Source organism: Diachasmimorpha longicaudata, chromosome 3, assembly GCF_034640455.1.
Source record: "Diachasmimorpha longicaudata isolate KC_UGA_2023 chromosome 3, iyDiaLong2, whole genome shotgun sequence".
Classification (NCBI taxonomy): domain Eukaryota; kingdom Metazoa; phylum Arthropoda; class Insecta; order Hymenoptera; family Braconidae; genus Diachasmimorpha; species Diachasmimorpha longicaudata.
In genome coordinates this window covers 850,963-869,623 of record NC_087227.1, presented here as the reverse complement: position 1 = coordinate 869,623, position 18,661 = coordinate 850,963, and the positions used below count along the sequence as shown (strand labels likewise).

The 18,661-nt window shown below is 40.6% G+C and overlaps 1 protein-coding gene across 1 annotated transcript in view; it reads right to left on the bottom strand.

Annotated features, from left to right (window-relative positions):
• Positions 1-10,568, bottom strand: part of LOC135159938 (uncharacterized) — a 141,646-nt gene extending 131,078 nt beyond the window's left edge. The window contains exons 1-4 of the mRNA XM_064116001.1: positions 10,494-10,568; positions 10,337-10,405; positions 9,967-10,161; positions 9,829-9,899 (exon numbers count right to left, since the gene is read on the bottom strand). Of these exons, the coding sequence (XP_063972071.1) occupies positions 9,829-9,899; positions 9,967-10,161; positions 10,337-10,405; positions 10,494-10,568 (410 nt within the window). The remainder of the gene's footprint in view (positions 1-9,828; positions 9,900-9,966; positions 10,162-10,336; positions 10,406-10,493) is intronic.
• Between the last annotated feature and the right edge of the window lie 8,093 nt (positions 10,569-18,661).

The window sequence follows — 18,661 nt, the reverse complement described above, 5'->3', positions numbered from 1 at the left end:
TCGACAAGACGAAGCTATTGCACGCGGTTTCATCGGCCTACGACAATGTGTACTCATGTTATATGCAATCATATCGAACACGAATATCAACTTCTATGATTGAGTTTTTTGTGAGCTGTGGTCGCAAAGAAAACGATGTTGCATCAGTTTCCTTGGTTATTCGACGTGCTGAAACCGAATATGATGCCAGATTTTGTCTACGTGCAGCCAAAAAAAAGTGATTCCCACGATGTCGTAAAAACGCATATGTATAATCGAGTTTTTCTCGAAGACAAATTGTTCACACGCAAACTTCGCGCATTGCACTCGTGTAGTTCGAAAAGACGAAGCTATTGCACGCGGTTTCATCGGCCTACGACAATGTGTACTCAAGTTATATGAAATCATATCGAACACGAATATCAACTTCTGTGATTGAGTTTTCCGTGAGCTGTGGTCGCAAAGAAAACGATGGTGTATCAGTTTCCTTCGTTATTCGACGTGCTGAAATCGAATATGATGCCAGATTTTGTCTACGTGCAGCCAAAAAAAGTAATTCCCACGATGTCCTAAAAACGCATATGTATGATCGACTTTTTCTCGAAGACAAATTGTTCGCACGCAAACTTCGCGCATTGCACTGGTGTAGTTCGACAAGACGATGCTATTGCACGCGGTTTCATCGGCCTACGACAATGTGTACTCATGTTATATGCCATCATATCGAACACGAATATCAACTTCTGTGATTGATTTTTTCGTGAGCTGTGGTCGCAAAGAAAACGATGTAGCATCAGTTTCCCTGGTTATTCGACGTGCTGAAACCGAATATGATGCCAGATTTTGTCTATGTGCAGCCAAAAAAAAGCGATTCCCAAGATGTCGTAAAAACGCATATGTATAATCGACTTTTTCTCGAAGACAAATTGTTCGCACGCAAACGTCGCGCATGGCACTCGTGTAGTTCGACAAGACGAAGCTATTGCACGCGGTTTCATCGGCCTACGACAATGTGTACTCATGTTATATGCCATCATATCGAACACGAATATCAACTTCTATGATTGAGCTTTTCGTGAGCTGTGGTCGCAAAGAAAACGATGTTGCAACAGTTTCCTTGGTTATTCGACGTGCTGAAACCGAATATGATGCCAGATGTTGTCTACGTGCAGCCAAAAAAAGTGATTCCCACGATGTCGTAAAAACGCATATGTATAATCGACTTTTTCTCGAAGACAAATTGTTCGCACGCAAACTACGCGCATTGCACTCGTGTAGTTCGAGAAGACGAAGCTATTGCACGCGGTTTCATCGGCCTACGACAATGTGTACTCATGTTATATGCCATCATCTCGAACACGAATATCAACTTCTATGATTGAGTTTTTCGTGAGCTATGGTCGCAAAGAAAACGATGTTGCATCAGTTTCCCTGATTATTCGACGTGCTGAAATCGAATATGATGCCAGGTTTTGTCTACGAGCAGCCAAAAAAAAGTGATTCCCACGATGTCGTAAAAACGCATATGTATAATCTACTTTTTCTCGAAGACAAATTGTTCGCACGCAAACTTCGCGCATTGCACTCGTGTAGTTCGACAAGACGAAGCTATTGCACGCGCTTTCATCGGCCTACGACAATGTGTACTCAAGATATACGCCATCATATCGAACAGGAATATCAACTTCTATGATTGAGTTTTTCGTGAGCTGTGGTCGCAAAAAAAACGATGTTGCATCAGTTTCCCTGGTTATTCGACGTGCTGAAATGGAATATGAGGCCAGAATTTGTCTACGTGCAGCCAAAAAAAGTGATTCCCACGATGAAATAAAATCGCATATGTATGATCGACTTTTTCTCGAAGACAAATTGTTCGTACGCAAACTTCGCGCATTGCACTCGTGTAGTTCGACAAGACGAAGCTATTGCACGCGGTTTCATCGGCATACGACAATGTGTACTCAAGATATACGCCATCATATCGAACACGAATAACAACTTCTGTGATTGAGTTTTTCTCGAAGAAAAATTGTTCACACGCAAACTTCCCGTATTGCACTCGTGTAGTTCGACACGACGAAGCTATTGCACGCGGTTTCATCGGCCTACGACAATGTGTACTCATGTCATATGCCATCATATCGAACACGAATATCAACTTCTATGATTGAGCTTTTCGTGAGCTGTGGTCGCAAAGAAAACGATGTTGCATCAGTTTCCTTGGTTATTCGACGTGCTGAAACCGAATATGATGGCAGATTTTGTCTACGTGCAGCCAAAAAAAAGTGATTCCCACGATGTCGTAAAAACGCATATGTATAATCGACTTTTTCTCGAAGACAAATTGTTCGCACGCAAACTTCGCGCATTGCACTCGTGTAGTTCGACAAGACGAAGCTATTGCACGCGGTTTCATCGGCCTACGACAATGTGTACTCATGTTATATGCAATCATATCGAACACGAATATCAACTTCTATGATTGAGTTTTTTGTGAGCTGTGGTCGCAAAGAAAACGATGTTGCATCAGTTTCCTTGGTTATTCGACGTGCTGAAACCGAATATGATGCCAGATTTTGTCTACGTGCAGCCAAAAAAAAGTGATTCCCACGATGTCGTAAAAACGCATATGTATAATCGAGTTTTTCTCGAAGACAAATTGTTCACACGCAAACTTCGCGCATTGCACTCGTGTAGTTCGAAAAGACGAAGCTATTGCACGCGGTTTCATCGGCCTACGACAATGTGTACTCAAGTTATATGAAATCATATCGAACACGAATATCAACTTCTGTGATTGAGTTTTTCGTGTGCTGTGGTCGCAAAGAAAACGATGTTGCATCATTTTTCTTGGTTATTCGACGTGCTGAAACCGAATATGATGCCAGATTTTGTCTACGTGCAGCCAAAAAAAAGTGATTCCCACGATGTCGTAAAAACGCATATGTATAATCGACTTTTTCTCGAAGACAAATTGTTCGCACGCAAACTTCGCGCATTGCACTCGTGAAGTTCGACAAGACGAACCTATTGCACGCGATTTCATCGGCCTACGACAATGTGTACTCAAGTTATATGCCATCATATCGAACACGAATATCAACTTCTATGATTGAGCTTTTCGTGAGCTGTGGTCGCAAAGAAAACGATGTTGCAACAGTTTCCTTGGTTATTCGACGTGCTGAAACCGAATATGATGCCAGATGTTGTCTACGTGCAGCCAAAAAAAGTGATTCCCACGATGTCGTAAAAACGCATATGTATAATCGACTTTTTCTCGAAGACAAATTGTTCGCACGCAAACTACGCGCATTGCACTCGTGTAGTTCGAGAAGACGAAGCTATTGCACGCGGTTTCATCGGCCTACGACAATGTGTACTCATGTTATATGCCATCATCTCGAACACGAATATCAACTTCTATGATTGAGTTTTTCGTGAGCTATGGTCGCAAAGAAAACGATGTTGCATCAGTTTCCCTGATTATTCGACGTGCTGAAATCGAATATGATGCCAGGTTTTGTCTACGAGCAGCCAAAAAAAAGTGATTCCCACGATGTCGTAAAAACGCATATGTATAATCTACTTTTTCTCGAAGACAAATTGTTCGCACGCAAACTTCGCGCATTGCACTCGTGTAGTTCGACAAGACGAAGCTATTGCACGCGGTTTCATCGGCCTACGACAATGTGTACTCAAGATATACGCCATCATATCGAACACGAATAACAACTTCTATGATTGAGTTTTTCTCGAAGAAAAATTGTTCACACGCAAACTTCCCGTATTGCACTCGTGTAGTTCGACACGACGAAGCTATTGCACGCGGTTTCATCGTCCTAGGACAATGTGTACTCATGTTAGATGCCATCATATCGAACACGAATATCAACTTTTATGATTGAGCTTTTCGTGAGCTGTGGTCGCAAAGAAAACGATGTGGCATCAGTTTCCTTGGTTATTCGACGTGCTGAAACCGAATATGATGCCAGATTTTGTCTACGTGCAGCCAAACAAAAGTGATTCCCACGATGTCGTAAAAAGGCATATGTATAATCGACTTTTTCTCGCAGACAAATTGTTCACACGCAAACTTCGCGCATTGCACTCGTGTAGTTCGACAAGACGAAGCTATTGCACGCGGTTTCATCGGCCTACGACAATGTGTACTCAAGTTATATGCCATCATATCGAACACGAATATCAACTTCTATGATTGAGTTTTTCGTGAGCTGTGGTCGCAAAGAAAACGATGTTGCATCAGTTTCCTTGGTTATTCGACGTGCTGAAACCGAATATGATGGCAGATTTTGTCTACGTGCAGCCAAAAAAAAGTGATTCCCACGATGTCGTAAAAACGCATATGTATAATCTACTTTTTCTCGAAGACAAATTGTTCGCACGCAAACTTCGCGCATTGCACTCGTGTAGTTCGACAAGACGAAGCTATTGCACGCGGTTTCATCGGCCTACGACAATGTGTACTCATGTTATATGCATTCATATCGAACACGAATATCAACTTCTATGATTGAGTTTTTTGTGAGCTGTGGTCGCAAAGAAAACGATGTTGCATCAGTTTCCTTGGTTATTCGACGTGCTGAAACCGAATATGATGCCAGATTTTGTCTACGTGCAGCCAAAAAAAAGTGATTCCCACGATGTCGTAAAAACGCATATGTATAATCGAGTTTTTCTCGAAGACAAATTGTTCACACGCAAACTTCGCGCATTGCACTCGTGTAGTTCGAAAAGACGAAGCTATTGCACGCGGTTTCATCGGCCTACGACAATGTGTACTCAAGTTATATGAAATCATATCGAACACGAATATCAACTTCTGTGATTGAGTTTTCCGTGAGCTGTGGTCGCAAAGGAAACGATGGTGTATCAGTTTCCTTCGTTATTCGACGTGCTGAAATCGAATATGATGCCAGATTTTGTCTACGTGCAGCCAAAAAAAGTAATTCCCACGATGTCCTAAAAACGCATATGTATGATCGACTTTTTCTCGAAGACAAGTTGTTCGCACGCAAACTTCGCGCATTGCACTCGTAAAGTTCGATAAGACCAAGCTATTGCACGCGGTTTCATCGGCCTACGACAATGTGTACTTATGTTATATGCAATCATATCGAACACGAATATCAACTTCTATGATTGAGTTTTTCGTGTGCTGTGGTCGCAAAGAAAACGATGTTGCATCATTTTTCTTGGTTATTCGACGTGCTGAAACCGAATATGATGCCAGATTTTGTCTACGTGCAGCCAAAAAAAAGTGATTCCCACGATGTCGTAAAAACGCATATGTATAATCGACTTTTTCTCGAAGACAAATTGTTCGCACGCAAACTTCGCGCATTATACTCGTGAAGTTCGACAAGACGAACCTATTGCACGCGATTTCATCGGCCTACGACAATGTGTACTCAAGTTATATGCCATCATATCGAACACGAATATCAACTTCTATGATTGAGTTGTTCGTCAGCTGTGGTCGCAAAGAAAACGATGTAGCATCAGTTTCCCTGGTTATTCGACGTGCTGAAACCGAATATGATGCCAGATTTTGTCTACGACCAGCCAAAAAAAAGTGATTCCCACGATGTCGTAAAAACGCATATGTATAATCTACTTTTTCTCGAAGACAAATTGTTCGCACGCAAACTTCGCGCATTGGACTCGTGTAGTTCGACAAGACGAAGCTATTGCACGCGGTTTCATCGGCCTACGACAACCTGTACTCATGTTATATGCCATCATATCGAACACGAATATCAACTTCTATGATTGAGCTTTTCGTGAGCTGTGGTCGCAAAGAAAACGATGTTGCAACAGTTTCCTTGGTTATTCGACGTGCTGAAACCGAATATGATGCCAGATGTTGTCTACGTGCAGCCAAAAAAAGTGATTCCCACGATGTCGTAAAAACGCATATGTATAATCGACTTTTTCTCGAAGACAAATTGTTCGCACGCAAACTACGCGCATTGCACTCGTGTAGTTCGACAAGACGAAGCTATTGCACGCGGTTTCATCGGCCTACGACGATGTGTACTCATGTTATATGTCATCATATCGAACACGAATATCAACTTCTATGATTGAGTTGTTCGTGAGCTATGGTCGCAAAGAAAACGATGTTGCATCAGTTTCCCTGGTTATTCGACGTGCTGAAATCGAATATGATTCCAGATTTTGTCTACGTGCAGCCAAAAAAAGTGAGTCCCACGATGTCCTAAAAACGCATATGTATGATCGACTTTTTCTCGAAGACAAGTTGTTCGCACGCAAACTTCGCGCATTGCACTCGTGTAGTTCGACAAGACGAAGCTGTTGCACGCGGTTTCATCGGCATATGACAATATGTACTCAAGTTATATGCCATCATATCGAACAGGAATATCAACTTCTATGATTGAGTTTTTCGTGAGCTGTGGTCGCAAAAAAAACGATGTTGCATCAGTTTCCCTGGTTATTCGACGTGCTGAAATGGAATATGAGGCCAGAATTTGTCTACGTGCAGCCAAAAAAAGTGATTCCCACGATGAAATAAAATCGCATATGTATGATCGACTTTTTCTCGAAGACAAATTGTTCGTACGCAAACTTCGCGCATTGCACTCGTGTAGTTCGACAAGACGAAGCTATTGCACGCGGTTTCATCGGCATACGACAATGTGTACTCAAGATATACGCCATCATATCGAACACGAATAACATCTTCTGTGATTGAGTTTTTCTCGAAGAAAAATTGTTCACACGCAAACTTCCCGTATTGCACTCGTGTAGTTCGACACGACGAAGCTATTGCACGCGGTTTCATCGGCCTACGACAATGTGTACTCATGTCATATGCCATCATATCGAACACGAATATCAACTTCTATGATTGAGCTTTTCGTGAGCTGTGGTCGCAAAGAAAACGATGTTGCATCAGTTTCCTTGGTTATTCGACGTGCTGAAACCGAATATGATGGCAGATTTTGTCTACGTGCAGCCAAAAAAAAGTGATTCCCACGATGTCGTAAAAACGCATATGTATAATCGACTTTTTCTCGAAGACAAATTGTTCGCACGCAAACTTCGCGCATTGCACTCGTGTAGTTCGACAAGACGAAGCTATTGCACGCGGTTTCATCGGCCTACGACAATGTGTACTCATGTTATATGCAATCATATCGAACACGAATATCAACTTCTATGATTGAGTTTTTTGTGAGCTGTGGTCGCAAAGAAAACGATGTTGCATCAGTTTCCTTGGTTATTCGACGTGCTGAAACCGAATATGATGCCAGATTTTGTCTACGTGCAGCCAAAAAAAAGTGATTCCCACGATGTCGTAAAAACGCATATGTATAATCGAGTTTTTCTCGAAGACAAATTGTTCACACGCAAACTTCGCGCATTGCACTCGTGTAGTTCGAAAAGACGAAGCTATTGCACGCGGTTTCATCGGCCTACGACAATGTGTACTCAAGTTATATGAAATCATATCGAACACGAATATCAACTTCTGTGATTGAGTTTTCCGTGAGCTGTGGTCGCAAAGAAAACGATGGTGTATCAGTTTCCTTCGTTATTCGACGTGCTGAAATCGAATATGATGCCAGATTTTGTCTACGTGCAGCCAAAAAAAGTAATTCCCACGATGTCCTAAAAACGCATATGTATGATCGACTTTTTCTCGAAGACAAGTTGTTCGCACGCAAACTTCGCGCATTGCACTCGTAAAGTTCGACAAGGCCAAGCTATTGCACGCGGTTTCATCGGCCTACGACAATGTGTACTTATGTTATATGCAATCATATCGAACACGAATATCAACTTCTATGATTGAGTTTTTCGTGTGCTGTGGTCGCAAAGAAAACGATGTTGCATCATTTTTCTTGGTTATTCGACGTGCTGAAACCGAATATGATGCCAGATTTTGTCTACGTGCAGCCAAAAAAAAGTGATTCCCACGATGTCGTAAAAACGCATATGTATAATCGACTTTTTCTCGAAGACAAATTGTTCGCACGCAAACTTCGCGCATTGCACTCGTGAAGTTCGACAAGACGAACCTATTGCACGCGATTTCATCGGCCTACGACAATGTGTACTCAAGTTATATGCCATCATATCGAACACGAATATCAACTTCTATGATTGAGTTGTTCGTCAGCTGTGGTCGCAAAGAAAACGATGTAGCATCAGTTTCCCTGGTTATTCGACGTGCTGAAACCGAATATGATGCCAGATTTTGTCTACGAGCAGCCAAAAAAAAGTGATTCCCACGATGTCGTAAAAACGCATATGTATAATCTACTTTTTCTCGAAGACAAATTGTTCGCACGCAAACTTCGCGCATTGGACTCGTGTAGTTCGACAAGACGAAGCTATTGCACGCGGTTTCATCGGCCTACGACAACCTGTACTCATGTTATATGCCATCATATCGAACACGAATATCAACTTCTATGATTGAGCTTTTCGTGAGCTGTGGTCGCAAAGAAAACGATGTTGCAACAGTTTCCTTGGTTATTCGACGTGCTGAAACCGCATATGATGCCAGATGTTGTCTACGTGCAGCCAAAAAAAAGTGATTCCCACGATGTCGTAAAAACGCATATGTATAATCGACTTTTTCTCGAAGACAAATTGTTCGCACGCCAACTTCGCGCATTGGACTCGTGTAGTTCGACAAGAGGAAGCTATTGCACGCGGTTTCATCGGCCTACGACAATGTGTACTCATGTTAGATGCCATCATATCGAACACGAATATCAACTTCTATGATTGAGCTTTTCGTGAGCTGTGGTCGCAAAGAAAACGATGTTGCAACAGTTTCCTTGGTCATTCGACGTGCTGAAACCGAATATGATGCCAGATGTTGTCTACGTGCAGCCATAAAAAGTGATTCCCACGATGTCGTAAAAACGCATATGTATAATCGACTTTTTCTCGAAGAAAAATTGTTCACACGCAAACTTCCCGTATTGCACTCGTGTAGTTCGTCACGACGAAGCTATTGCACGCGGTTTCATCGTCCTAGGACAATGTGTACTCATGTTAGATGCCATCATATCGAACACGAATATCAACTTCTATGATTGAGCTTTTCGTGAGCTGTGGTCGCAAAGAAAACGATGTGGCATCAGTTTCCTTGGTTATTCGACGTGCTGAAACCGAATATGATGCCAGATTTTGTCTACGTGCAGCCAAAAAAAAGTGATTCCCACGATGTCGTAAAAAGGCATATGTATAATCGACTTTTTCTCGCAGACAAATTGTTCACACGCAAACTTCGCGCATTGCACTCGTGTAGTTCGACAAGACGAAGCTATTGCACGCGGTTTCATCGGCCTACGACAATGTGTACTCAAGTTATATGCCATCATATCGAACACGAATATCAACTTCTATGATTGAGTTTTTCGTGAGCTGTGGTCGCAAAGAAAACGATGTTGCATCAGTTTCCTTGGTTATTCGACGTGCTGAAACCGAATATGATGGCAGATCGAGATACGCGGGAGCGTATCGGCCAAGTATATATTTCGAAACCTCGAATAAATAGGCCGAGTGCTCCCAAGTATCTATACACGACACAACTACCCCTTCCACTACCTCCAAAACTAATTTCCGTAACTGAGTGAAAACGCGGCAATTTGCAGCAAAAATACACTTAGTTACATTACCTAAACCGCCTATGCTATATTCATTTATGTCAAGTTTTTCCGAATTAAACGCCTGATTAAAAATATCCGCGCATAGCAACGGATTTTTTTACATATTTTCCACGGTCCGATTATCTCAGAATGGAACGGTCAGATTTTTGTTCAACAGTTGACAGCATTTGTTTCCTACGGGCGCTGTGTGGTCGGTTCGCAATCAGCGACGCGCGCGAGAAATGAGAGGTTGGCAAAAGTGTCGTGGACCTAGAGATCGTCGAAAATGAACTCTTCAAAATAATTCAAATTTATCAGTCGACGACTTAATTGTTACCCTCAAATTATGCAAATTATCAATAACTTGTATTTTTTTCTTCTGGTAATTCAGTACAAGAAGTAACGATTTTAGTTTCCATATAACGTGAGCATGAAAACAAGAACGAAAAGAAGAGAGAGTGAGAGATGCGACCAATCGAATTCTGTCCAGGTTTATTTTTGTACGATAACAGTTATTAGGATTAAATAAGACCTGCTCATATTTGTATTTAAATGTGCTTGAGCAATTTCTTTAGCTTGATGATATAATCAATTTTTTTCACGTTAAGACGAGCTAGGACACGAATTTATTATTATTCTTCCACAATTTTTCAACTTGATTTTTCTAATTTTAAATTAATTGGCGAACATAACATATAGGCATTTACTAAATTCATCCAGTGATCAGCAGAAGCTATCACACTGGCTGAATCCTGAAACGCAACCAGTTGAGACAACTGTTTAATTTTAGATTAGAAAGAATTAGGTCTGGTAACATATAGACATTTATCAGAATCATCCAGTGATCAGCAGGAGCTATCACACTGGATGAATCCTGAAACGCGACCAGTTGAGACAACTGTTTAATTCTAGATTAGAGAGAATCAGATTTGGTAACATATGGACATTTATCAGAATCATCCAGTGATCAGCAGGAGCTATTACACTGGCTGAATCCTGAAACGCGACCAGTTGAGACAACTGTTTAATTTTAGATTAGAAAGAATTAGGTGTGGTAACATATAGACATTTACCAAAATCATCCAGTGATCTGCAGAAGCTATCACACTGGCTGAATCCTGAAACGCGACCAGTTGAGACAACTGTTTAATTTTAGATTAGAAAGAATTAGGTCTGGTAACATATAGACATTTACCAAAATCATCCAGTGATCAGCAGAAGCTATCACACTGGCTGAATCCTGAAACGCGACCAGTTGAGACAACTGTTTAATTTTAGATTAGAAAGAATTAGGTCTGGTAACATATAGACATTTATCAGAATCATCCAGTGATCAGCAGAAGCTATCACACTGGATGAATCCTGAAACGCGACCAGTTGAGACAACTGTTTAATTTTAGATTAGAAAGAATTAGGTGTGGTAACATATAGACATTTACCAAAATCATCCAGTGATCTGCAGAAGCTATCACACTGGCTGAATCCTGAAACGCGACCAGTTGAGACAACTGTTTAATTTTAGATTAGAAAGAATTAGGTCTGGTAACATATAGACATTTACCAAAATCATCCAGTGATCAGCAGAAGCTATCACACTGGCTGAATTCTGAAACGCGACCAGTTGAGACAACTGTTTAATTTTAGATTAGAAAGAATTAGGTGTGGCAACATATAGACATTTACTAAAATCACCCAGTGATCAGCAGAAGCTATCACACTGGATGAATCCTGAAACGCGACCAGTTGAGACAACTGTTTAATTTTAGATTAGAAAGAATTAGGTGTGGTAACATATAGACATTTACCAAAATCATCCAGTGATCTGCAGAAGCTATCACACTGGCTGAATCCTGAAACGCGACCAGTTGAGACAACTGTTTAATTTTAGATTAGAAAGAATTAGGTCTGGTAACATATAGACATTTATCAGAATCATCCAGTGATCAGCAGGAGCTATCACACTGGATGAATCCTGAAACGCGACCAGTTGAGACAACTGTTTAATTTTAGATTAGAAAGAATTAGGTCTGGTAACATATAGACATTTACCAAAATCACCCAGTGATCAGCAGAAGCTATCACACTGGCTGAATCCTGAAACGCGACCAGTTGAGACAACTGTTTAATTTTAGAATAGAAAGAATTAGGTCTGGTAACATATAGACATTTATCAGAATCATCCAGTGATCAGCAGGAGCTATCACACTGGATGAATCCTGAAACGCGACCAGTTGAGACAACTGTTTAATTTTAGATTAGAAAGAATTAGGTGTGGCAACATATAGACATTTACTAAAATCACCCAGTGATCAGCAGAAGCTATCACACTGGATGAATCCTGAAACGCGACCAGTTGAGACAACTGTTTAATTTTAGATTAGAGAGAATCAGATCTGGTAACATATAGACATTTATCAGAATCATCCAGTGATCAGCAGAAGCTATCACACTGGATGAATCCTGAAACGCGACCAGTTGAGACAACTGTTTAATTTTAGATTAGAAAGAATTAAGTCTGGTAACATATAGGCATTTACTAAAATCACCCAGTGATCAGCAGAAGCTATCACACTGGATGAATCCTGAAACGCGAGCAGTTGAGGCAACCGTTTAATTTTAGATTAGAGAGAATCAGATCTGGTTTGGTTAATGGAACTATTGGAGTTGTAACAGCAGTTACTAAATCCGTTAATAAGGCGGCAGAATATATAAATTCTATAACCGTTCGCCTAGAATCGGGGAAAGAATACGAAATTGAACGTATCGACGTAAAATTCGAAATCATGAGTGGAGCTTACATATCGAGACGACAGTTTCTCATCTGTTTGAGCTATGGATTTACAATTCATAAGAGTCAAGGCTTGAGTTTACACCTTGCTGTTATGGATGTGGGACAAACCATATTTTCTTCTGGCCAAACGTACGTCGCTCTTACACGAGTAACTACATTGGGAGGCGGCCATTTGATCAATTTCGATCCATCTTCGGCAAAAGCTTCCATTACGGCCATTGAAGAATACAATAGACTTGGGGCAAAATACAGACCTGATATGAAACAAATACCTCTGCCCGATAAATATTGACCGAAGGTATGGGACACCCAGTGGGCTTTTGAAATTGGTTCAAATGATGAGACGAATGTAGAAAATAAACAAGTCGATATAAGTTCGTCTATCTGTGGGCTATGCAATTCTGCCGGTGGTGCCAGTTATGCTAATGCAGTAATTCAATGCATATTTCGGTCCCTCGTAATACGCCAAGTACTGTTCCTCACCCCCGAAGATGAGCACTCAGTAATAAATGAATTATTGATAAAATACATAGAAAGCTCTGAAGTTTTGAATGCAAGTGCACTCATACAATTCGTCGATGATAAATTTTCTCTTGATAACGAGCAGGATCCCGTAATCTTTCTGGAGCGTTTATGTGACCAAGTGCGTGATTTACAACAAAATTTAAAACATGAATTTACTCATCTTGATCGATGTAAAGTATGTAATTATATGAAAACTTCAAAAGAGAATAATATTGTTTTGAGTTTATCATTTAATAACATCAAAGAACCAGTGTCCTTAGATCATTTGATCAAAAGATCACTGTCATGTTGGTACGACGTTTCACAACATTGTGATAATTGTGGACATGTCACTGATGCTTCACGAAAAACATGCTTAAGTAGTAGCTGCGGGGTACTTATTGTAAAATTGAACATTTTTTCGTTCAATAAAAAGGATGTTAAACAAAAAATCAGCAGTTGGAAACTTAAAGCAGTTCCAACAACTATAGTTAAAATCTGTGGTGATCCATATTCCGTCCATAGTGCCGTGTTACATGGCAAAATCGGAAAAAACCACCACTATATTAGTCTGCTTAGGGATAAGAAAACCGAATGGATAAAAACAGACGATACAAACTTTGCCAAAATGCGATGGTCGAGAAATTCTAAGGATGTCTATTTTTTATTTTTAGAACGGAGCAAATCTAAGTAATAGTAAGACTCTCATTCGATAGTAGCTTGGGTAGTGGAGGTATGAAATCTCTTGCCCATTTTGAAAAAATGCTTGAAATCCGCCAAAAAACAAAAACAAAATATGTTTTTGTAAAAAACTGCGCCAAGCATATATTTCGATGTTGTTCATTTGAAAAACAAAATTGAAAAAAAACTTAAAACAACAATTACTTAAAAAGTGAAGCCACAATTATGGAAATTTGAAAAAACTACAGAAATAACAAAAGACGCCAAGCTCATTGATTGAATTTACCAGTGGAGAAAGCTGGTGATAATAGGAGTCCTTAAACCCTTTTTGAGTTCTCTATGAATATTTTGACTAAGACGAGTACCATAATATCCTACAAAGGACATCGCAGTCAATTCAAATACTCGACTCAAATCGAAAGGGGTAAAAAGTCCTTTGTGAATAAAAAAATTATTCAGCCATATGGTCAGGATCAACGTACTTGGCGCGGTTTTTTCGAAACTCACCACTTTCTCTTTAGAACTAGCGACAACAGAGTACTTTCCTCTATTACACGAACTGTCGTTTAGTCTGGGAATTCTAGGGGAATCAACAAAGCGAAAAATTGAACCGAAAGTTCCATCTGGTTATCGTGAAAAGGTCTATGAGTTTGATAATCTTGACGAGCAGACCATCGGACTAGGGAATTTTCTACAATTGAACTATGTTCGAGACACTAACTAGCGTAGGTCGACGGTTGATGCATAGGGATGAGAATCTTGACGAGCAGATCATCGGACTAGTGAATTTTCTACCATTCAACTATGTTCGAGATACAAACTATCGTAGTTCCTCAGTTGATGCATAGGGATGAAAGATTCTTACGACGAACTTCTCAGTCAGCAGTGCTATACGGGTCAGCACTGCTCAGGTCAAGTCTCACGGGCGGTTTTTAACGAAAAAAGGAAAGATCGCATATCCAAATAGGCTAGGTCATCAGGAAAAACCGCGCCAAGTACGTTGATCCTGACCATATGGCTGAATAATTTTTTTATTCACAAAGGACTTTTTACCCCTTTCGATTTGAGTCGAGTATTTGAATTGACTGCGATGTCCTTTGTAGGATATTATGGTACTCGTCTTAGTCAAAATATTCATAGAGAACTCAAAAAGGGTTTAAGGACTCCTATTATCACCAGCTTTCTCCACTGGTAAATTCAATCAATGAGCTTGGCGTCTTTTGTTATTTCTGTAGTTTTTTCAAATTTCCATAATTGTGGCTTCACTTTTTAAGTAATTGTTGTTTTAAGTTTTTTTTCAATTTTGTTTTTCAAATGAACAACATCGAAATATATGCTTGGCGCAGTTTTTTACAAAAACATTTTGTCTACGTGCAGCCAAAAAAAAGTGATTCCCACGATGTCGTAAAAACGCATATGTATAATCGACTTTTTCTCGAAGACAAATTGTTCGCACGCAAACTTCGCGCATTGCACTCGTGTAGTTCGACAAGACGAAGCTATTGCACGCGGTTTCATCGGCCTACGACAATGTGTACTCATGTTATATGCAATCATATCGAACACGAATATCAACTTCTATGATTGAGTTTTTTGTGAGCTGTGGTCGCAAAGAAAACGATGTTGCATCAGTTTCCTTGGTTATTCGACGTGCTGAAACCGAATATGATGCCAGATTTTGTCTACGTGCAGCCAAAAAAAAGTGATTCCCACGATGTCGTAAAAACGCATATGTATAATCGAGTTTTTCTCGAAGACAAATTGTTCACACGCAAACTTCGCGCATTGCACTCGTGTAGTTCGAAAAGACGAAGCTATTGCACGCGGTTTCATCGGCCTACGACAATGTGTACTCAAGTTATATGAAATCATATCGAACACGAATATCAACTTCTGTGATTGAGTTTTCCGTGAGCTGTGGTCGCAAAGAAAACGATGGTGTATCAGTTTCCTTCGTTATTCGACGTGCTGAAATCGAATATGATGCCAGATTTTGTCTACGTGCAGCCAAAAAAAGTAATTCCCACGATGTCCTAAAAACGCATATGTATGATCGACTTTTTCTCGAAGACAAGTTGTTCGCACGCAAACTTCGCGCATTGCAATCGTAAAGTTCGACAAGACCAAGCTATTGCACGCGGTTTCATCGGCCTACGACAATGTGTACTTATGTTATATGCAATCATATCGAACACGAATATCAACTTCTATGATTGAGTTTTTCGTGTGCTGTGGTCGCAAAGAAAACGATGTTGCATCATTTTTCTTGGTTATTCGACGTGCTGAAACCGAATATGATGCCAGATTTTGTCTACGTGCAGCCAAAAAAAAGTGATTCCCACGATGTCGTAAAAACGCATATGTATAATCGACTTTTTCTCGAAGACAAATTGTTCGCACGCAAACTTCGCGCATTGCACTCGTGAAGTTCGACAAGACGAACCTATTGCACGCGATTTCATCGGCCTACGACAATGTGTACTCAAGTTATATGCCATCATATCGAACACGAATATCAACTTCTATGATTGAGTTGTTCGTCAGCTGTGGTCGCAAAGAAAACGATGTAGCATCAGTTTCCCTGGTTATTCGACGTGCTGAAACCGAATATGATGCCAGATTTTGTCTACGAGCAGCCAAAAAAAAGTGATTCCCACGATGTCGTAAAAACGCATATGTATAATCTACTTTTTCTCGAAGACAAATTGTTCGCACGCAAACTTCGCGCATTGGACTCGTGTAGTTCGACAAGACGGAGCTATTGCACGCGGTTTCATCGGCCTACGACAACCTGTACTCATGTTATATGCCATCATATCGAACACGAATATCAACTTCTATGATTGAGCTTTTCGTGAGCTGTGGTCGCAAAGAAAACGATGTGGCATCAGTTTCCTTGGTTATTCGACGTGCTGAAACCGAATATGATGCCAGATTTTGTCTACGTGCAGCCAAAAAAAAGTGATTCCCACGATGTCGTAAAAAGGCATATGTATAATCGAATTTTTCTCGCAGACAAATTGTTCACACGCAAACTTCGCGCATTGCACTCGTGTAGTTCGACAAGACGAAGCTATTGCACGCCGTTTCATCGGCCTACGACAATGTGTACTCAAGTTATATGCCATCATATCGAACACGAATATCAACTTCTATGATTGAGTTTTTCGTGAGCTGTGGTCGCAAAGAAAACGATGTTGCATCAGTTTCCTTGGTTATTCGACGTGCTGAAACCGAATATGATGGCAGATTTTGTCTACGTGCAGCCAAAAAAAAGTGATTCCCACGATGTCGTAAAAACGCATATGTATAATCGACTTTTTCTCGAAGACAAATTGTTCGCACGCAAACTTCGCGCATTGCACTCGTGTAGTTCGACAAGACGAAGCTATTGCACGCGGTTTCATCGGCCTACGACAATGTGTACTCATGTTATATGCAATCATATCGAACACGAATATCAACTTCTATGATTGAGTTTTTTGTGAGCTGTGGTCGCAAAGAAAACGATGTTGCATCAGTTTCCTTGGTTATTCGACGTGCTGAAACTGAATATGATGCCAGATTTTGTCTACGTGCAGCCAAAAAAAAGTGATTCCCACGATGTCGTAAAAACGCATATGTATAATCGAGTTTTTCTCGAAGACAAATTGTTCACACGCAAACTTCGCGCATTGCACTCGTGTAGTTCGAAAAGACGAAGCTATTGCACGCGGTTTCATCGGCCTACGACAATGTGTACTCAAGTTATATGAAATCATATCGAACACGAATATCAACTTCTGTGATTGAGTTTTCCGTGAGCTGTGGTCGCAAAGAAAACGATGGTGTATCAGTTTCCTTCGTTATTCGACGTGCTGAAATCGAATATGATGCCAGATTTTGTCTACGAGCAGCCAAAAAAAAGTGATTCCCACGACGTCGTAAAAACGCATATGTATAATCTACTTTTTCTCGAAGACAAATTGTTCGCACGCAAACTTCGCGCATTGCACTCGTGTAGTTCGACAAGACGAAGCTATTGCACGCGGTTTGATCGGCCTACGACAATGTGTACTCAAGATATACGCCATCATATCGAACACGAATAACAACTTCTATGATTGAGTTTTTCTCGAAGAAAAATTGTTCACACGCAAACTTCCCGTATTGCACTCGTGTAGTTCGACACGACGAAGCTATTGCACACGGTTTCATCGGCCTACGACAATGTGTACTCATGTTATATGCCATCATATCGAACACGAATATCAACTTCTATGATTGATTTTTTCGTGAGCTGTGGTCGCAAAGAAAACGAGGTTGCATCAGTTTCCTCGGTTATTCGACGTGCTGAAACCGAATATGATGCCAGATGTTGTCTACGTGCAGCCAAAAAAAGTGATTCCCACGATGTCGTAAAAATGCATATGTATAATCGACTTTTTCTCGAAGACAAAGTGTTCGCACGCCAACTTCGCGCATTGGACTCGTGTAGTTCGACAAGACGAAGCTATTGCACGCGGTTTCATCGGCCTACGACAATGTGTACTCATGTTAGATGCCATCATATCGAAGACGAATATCAACTTCTATGATTGAGCTTTTCGTGAGCTGTGGTCGCAAAGAAAACGATGTTGCAACAGTTTCCTTGGTTTTTCGACGTGCTGAAACCGAATATGATGCCAGATGTTGTCTACGTGCAGCCAAAAAAAGTGATTTCCACGATGTCGTAAAAACGCATATGTATAATCGACTTTTTCTCGAAGACAAATTGTTCGCACGCAAACTACGCGCATTGCACTCGTGTAGTTCGACAAGACGAAGCTATTGCACGCGGTTTCATCGGCCTACGACAATGTGTACTCATGTTATATGCCATCATATCGAACACGAATATCAACTTCTATGATTGAGTTGTTCGTGAGCTATGGTCGCAAAGAAAACGATGTTGCATCAGTTTCCCTGGTTATTCGACGTGCTGAAATCGAATATGATTCCAGATTTTGTCTACGTGCAGCCAAAAAAAGTGAGTCCCACGATGTCCTAAAAACGCATATGTATGATCGACTTTTTC